This window comes from Apaloderma vittatum, unplaced genomic scaffold, assembly GCF_000703405.1.
Source record: "Apaloderma vittatum isolate BGI_N311 unplaced genomic scaffold, ASM70340v1 scaffold9680, whole genome shotgun sequence".
In the NCBI taxonomy this organism is placed as follows: domain Eukaryota; kingdom Metazoa; phylum Chordata; class Aves; order Trogoniformes; family Trogonidae; genus Apaloderma; species Apaloderma vittatum.
Genome location: NW_009692850.1, coordinates 4,761 through 10,327, shown reverse-complemented (window position 1 = coordinate 10,327; position 5,567 = coordinate 4,761). Strand labels below are relative to the sequence as shown.

The 5,567-nt window shown below is 38.4% G+C and overlaps 1 protein-coding gene across 1 annotated transcript in view; it reads left to right on the top strand.

The window, feature by feature from the left end:
• Nucleotides 1-4,901, top strand: part of LOC104275217 (protein WWC3-like) — a gene marked incomplete at its 3' end in the record, with an annotated part of 25,672 nt that extends 20,771 nt beyond the window's left edge. Inside the window, exons 7-8 of the mRNA XM_009871136.1 lie at nucleotides 2,589-2,738; nucleotides 4,828-4,901. Coding sequence (XP_009869438.1) covers nucleotides 2,589-2,738; nucleotides 4,828-4,901 — 224 coding nt within the window. The remainder of the gene's footprint in view (nucleotides 1-2,588; nucleotides 2,739-4,827) is intronic.
• Between the last annotated feature and the right edge of the window lie 666 nt (nucleotides 4,902-5,567).

Genomic DNA, 5,567 nt, shown 5'->3' with positions numbered 1-5,567 from the left:
CCCCCCCCCCCCCGCAATGCTATCCTTTTCATACTTTTGTTTCCATTCCAATATGTGCATCCACTTTTAAAATACTGTCCTTTATCCCTAGGAATCATTAGAGTTTGGTTTTTGTGGCTTTTTTCCTTTCGTTTTTCTTTCCTTTTCTTTAACAGCTAAAGAGGTTAAATAGTTTGGATAGGAGCTTCTCTGAAATCCTGTGTGGCAGAGAGCTCCCAAATCAGGAGCAGGCAGTGACGAAGTGACACAGTGCTCATTTCTCTCTTTTTGGGTAGGTCTGGGCTAGTGTCCCTAGAACTTCAAATCCATTCGATACACTGATCTGGTAGTTTCTGTTGGGTTGCCATAAACAGTCCATAAACCGCAGAAGAAGACACATTCCTCCATATAGCTGGGGAGGATATGACTCCCAGCAGTTTATGTAAATTGTTCCTCCTGTGCTAACTCAGGTTGTAATTTTCCACGTTAGGATTGCTCGAGGCTGTGCTTTCACTCCTCCGAGTAGAAGGACTCAAAGCATTTATGCTTACCTCAGGGCAGAGTCACCTCTGCATGCAGATGTAAGTTAAGGTGATGCTACTTGGTGAGTGCCACCTGCCAAACACTGTCTAATTTTTAAATAGCATCCAGGTTCAGCGGCTGAGCCCTGCTAAGCAGCCTGGCCAGCAGCCAGGCAGCCCTTCATTACCTGCCCAGGGGAAGATGAAGGCCGTTAGGTGCACACCAGGAGTTCATTAAGTAGCTGAAATACGGGCAAAAGGTTCAACTTAAAAGTTCTGGCATCATGATCTTCGGTGTTACACATTCTGTAATGTAATAGGTGTTACCAAAAGGTGTCGGGTGGGACACAGCTTATTTGGGAGGAACCTCAGGCTTTCCAAATCCACAGTTTTTGTTCATGTGACTGGCTCAGCTTTACTGGGAAGAATACATGTTAGATGTTTAATGTTTGTGTAGCTCTGATTTGGTATTATTACATCTTTGTTATAAAGTCACTAGGGACCTATCCTGATCCTTCATACAGCAGTAGACTGACAGGACTGGGTGATTTCCAGTGAGTGTTGAAGAAGAAGAGAGTTAGACAGGAATCTGCAATTGTCAGTTTTTATAAAGTGGAAGGCACTCTGGTTTTCTTCTCACTATGTTGCGGAGCAGTTCAGACTTTTGCAGCAAGTCTTGGAGGGTAAAAGGGCACCAGCTGGTGACTTCTCGGCAGTGTAACTTGGAATTGAATTTTGCTGTCTTGGGACTGAGAAGAAACTGTTTGTCCTTCATAAGATGTCTCAGTTCAATTGGGGAGTGGCAAAGAAGTGTTTTTTTGGGGGACCAAATAGACCTTCTGGAGGCAAGTAGAGGAGGTAGCCTTGTCCCACTGCCGACGTTTCTAGCAGCAAGCAGTTGCTGTTACACAGGTTTGTCTTCTTGGCTCCATAAGCTGAATTTGTTGTAGGAAAAGGCAGCATTGATGTGTTACTTGTTTTGATCTGTACTTTGAAGACTGAGGAATCTCCTGGTAATTGCATATGGACAGTAACTGGGGCTTGTTGCAAATCACCAGTTGTCAGAGCCACTCAAATTCCTGAGGGCCAGCCTTTCCCCAGGGCAGTGTTTCAGATTTATCTCTGATTCAGTAGTTTATACACTGGACTAAGCAATTTTGAGAGCTTTAATGTGTATTTTTAGAATCAAATAATTTGATTATGTTTTGATTTGTAAATTAATACACCTTTTCTAATTTCTGATAATTTTGTTTTCGCGTGATTTGATTGTTCTTTACCTTCTGGTGAGGGGACAGTATTTATATTTATATTTTACTGCCTTTTTTTTTTTAAGATGTTCTCTTGATGCATAATGCTTAGGGTTTCCATTATAAATGACACCCTGCACAGTGGTTTTGGTTTTGATACTGCATTATCTGTAACTTTTGAAAAAGAGAGAATGTGCAATCAGAAAATAAGTGATATTGACAAATTTATCTTTTTTTAAGAGGAATTTAAAGAGCCTGCTAAACAAGTTTGTGCTGTCAGACAAATAATCATTGTTATTTTTTGTAATTCCACGTCCTCTCTTTTCACTTTAAGGACTAATTGAGGTGTCTGCTTTACTCTCACAGTTTGGGTCATTGTCTAGACATCTCAGAGAAGTCCCTTGTCTAGTGTAAAATATCTCTTAGCTCTATGAACCTTGGGTAACAGAGCACAAAGGTGAAATCCGCTGTGATAAAAATGCAGTCAGTACAAGGTATCCATCAAGTTGAATGTGACAGCAGTAGTGGCTGAGGAGTGTAACCTGTGCAGAAGATGGGAAAAGGGCAGGTGAATCCCATTTGTCTTCCCTATCAGCTAACCTGAAAGTTGATAGCTGCTAGGTTTAAAGAACTGTAAGCCATACAAAACCAAATACATTCACAGATCTAAACCAAATAATTTTAAGCCTGTTGACTGTTAAGTGCATCCTTTAGAAGGAGTTTATTTCAAAGCAAAGCTTCTCCATGTGAGTAACACTACGATGAATTTTACCTTCTGTAAGTAGCAGGAATTACAAAATGAGTTTTTATATTTTTATTTTAAAAATCTCTTCTCCTGTAGAGCCTGGCCAAGTTAACAGATGGATTCAGGAATAGCTGTTGCATTACAGATTCTCTGCAGGATCTCCAGCACAATTCGAGTTCACTCAGCGACTCCTGTTTACCTCAACAACACTGCGATGCTTGTTCTCAGACTGACATCACTGGAGAGGTAGGTGTTCCTGTGCGAGAAATTTGCTGTAGAAAATAAGCTGCTTTTGTACTATAGTGATACATTGTTATTTCCTATTTTAATTTAAGAGGTGTTGGCTGTAGTAGAATGAAAAGTCCGAAACAGTGTTGGTGGCAAGGGAGTTCTGTTTGCGTATTGTCTCCAGAGCATGTGAGCAGCGCTCAGGAGTGTTGGGCTTTGCGACTCTGCTGTCTGAGTGTGGCACAGGGGTGTAGTGACCACAACAGTGAGAGGTACCATCAGCTCCCGGACTCAGCCAGCCCAGCAGAGCGCTTCTCACATCATCACTTTGGTGACTACAGGTTCATCTCTGAGTGACAGCTCTTGCTGAGGTGTCCATGGACCTCTTCTCTTCATGTTATCACCTCTGACTTACTGATACTTGTAATGATACAGGAAAGAAGGAAAGCAGTTTAGCTGGCTTAGAGTTGCAGGAGAGACTTGATTGTGCAACAGCATGAGAAGTTAGCATTCTGGTAGTAGTGATGGATGTATATATTTATCTTTTTTTTTTTTAACGGTGTGGTTTTCGTTGTGCTTGTTGTCGTCGTTCATATACATGAAAGATATAGAGCAGACGTCTGTTCCTTTCCTCTGTCTGAGACAAGGGGATTTGTTAGAGTCTTGAAGTATTTTTTTAAAAAGTAACAACACTTCTGATCCGATCTGATACTTTTATGCTCAAATATGCCTTTAAATATGGTATTTGAGAAGAACATATTAGCATCCCTTGAAAATAATTCTTTGTGAATGAAATTGTGCATTCCAAATAATAACTCTAAATAATAAATCCAAACATAGAAATTTGACTTGTACTGGTAGTATGGCAGCCTAGCTGTTTTTCAGCAATAAAACGTTTGCTTCTGTGGAGATTGACAACAAAGCAAGACTACAACCTGTTTGTAGTCCGTTAGTACCATAGTTTGGATGTTAGTCCACATTTGGTTAGAAATTTTTATTGGACTTTGTAACGTTTGAATAGTAGGCTTTTATTATGCCATTCCTCCTCCGTTGTGATGTTTGAGTGCTGACTAGGTGCCAAGCTGGATGTCTCCAGATGGCCTCTACCTAAGAGGAAATCTGTGTTTTTAAGAAGATACATCCCTAAAGAATCTAAGAAAGCTTAGCTAACGCTAGGCTGTCTTTCGGTGTGCTAGGTAGATGGTACCTTTGGGAGGTCATTTTTTCGGACTGATGGTGGATGTCATTATTGAATTCTAAAATGCATTACCAAAAGCAACGTAGCAGGTTTTTGCATTCACAGTACACCTTAAATGTCACCCAAGGCAAGCCAAGTACAGTCTGAAAATTGTGTTTATCAGAATAGATTTTATCGTTAGGAAAAAAAAATTTACATGATTATATAAGTGATTCTCCTGAATTGTTAGTAGTGGAAGGCGAGTTAAAAAGAGATCAATTAACGTGTGATAATGAAGAGAGCAAAAGCAGCAGTTAGATGAGAAATAAAATAGGGGCTTGGGTTATAACTATTAGACAGTACGCAGACTTCTCAAGAGGGAGCTGCTGATGCCCTGAGATGAAAAGATGCTGTAGAAACGGAGCCATGTACGGTAGGAGTTGTCACATAAATACACATTGTATGACTGGTTCAAGGAGCAGATGGTATTTTTGTAATAGTGTTTAAAATGCACTAATGATTTATGTGCTGGGTGACACATCACCATAGAGGGAAAGTAATCTGAATTACTTCTGAGAAAACTATCCATATAATAACTGTATCAAATAGTAAAATGTTTCAGTTATTTCTTTCTGTTTTAGGATTGGATAAAGTTGAAAAACTTTGACCATTCATCAATGATTCTGTGGATGTCCAGGATCATGACTTATGGAAATGCCTCATTTATCTTGTGTATTTTTAGCAATAAACCAGTTTTGTATTTCTGAAGCGTAAAATTGATTTTTATTATATTATTACTTAGAGCATTGAGATTTTTTTTTATTGAGTCCAGTAAGTGAGACTTTCTTTATTGTAAGAGTGTTTTTAAATTCTTATTTCTTTGTCTGTCTTCTCCCCCCCTCCCCGCCTTGCTCTTCAATTCTGCAAAAGTTTGGGTTTGATGACAAAACAAGACTTGTAGACAAAGTAAGACTGAACTGGCAATATGAAGAGGCCAAGAAAAGGTAATTAAAGATAAACTTTTGGTTTTTGTTTTCGCTCTTGTGATAAAATCCTCAAAGTAGAACTGGAACCAGCCATCTGCCTGAAATATCTTCAGGAAGACTAATTTGCTTACTCTTGAGTCGTTCACAAATAATAAAAGCTTATGTAAACATAGGCCTTTATCGTAAAATTATTATATTTGTTTGCAGAGATAAAGCTAAATGTCAGCCCTGTTCTACACTTGTATAAACACAAAATTACAGAAGTTTAATTGAACAGTTATACGTGTTTTCTCATTCTTCTCAAACCTCAATATAAACAGACTTTAAATTTATACTTACTACCCTGATCTGTCAGTATATTTGGAGTATTGCATACCTGTGTTCTAAGTTCAGTGTAATGAAATTGTGAATTCAGTGTGAAGAAAGAATGCAGAACTTCCTGTGAGATAAATGAAGATGTTGAGCTGAACAAAAGAGTACAGAAAAATAAATGTTGAGATTGAAAAAAAAAATTAAAGTAACATAAAAAAATACTTGAAATAGGTTAATTATTTACTAAGTCATTCAGTCTAATTGATTATCCTATTCCTTTTGTGGAGGTCGATCTTGCAGTGTTTTTTCATGGCTTTATTAAAATAATCTATTCTTCATTGGTACAATTTAAGGAATACTCTGTAATAGTAT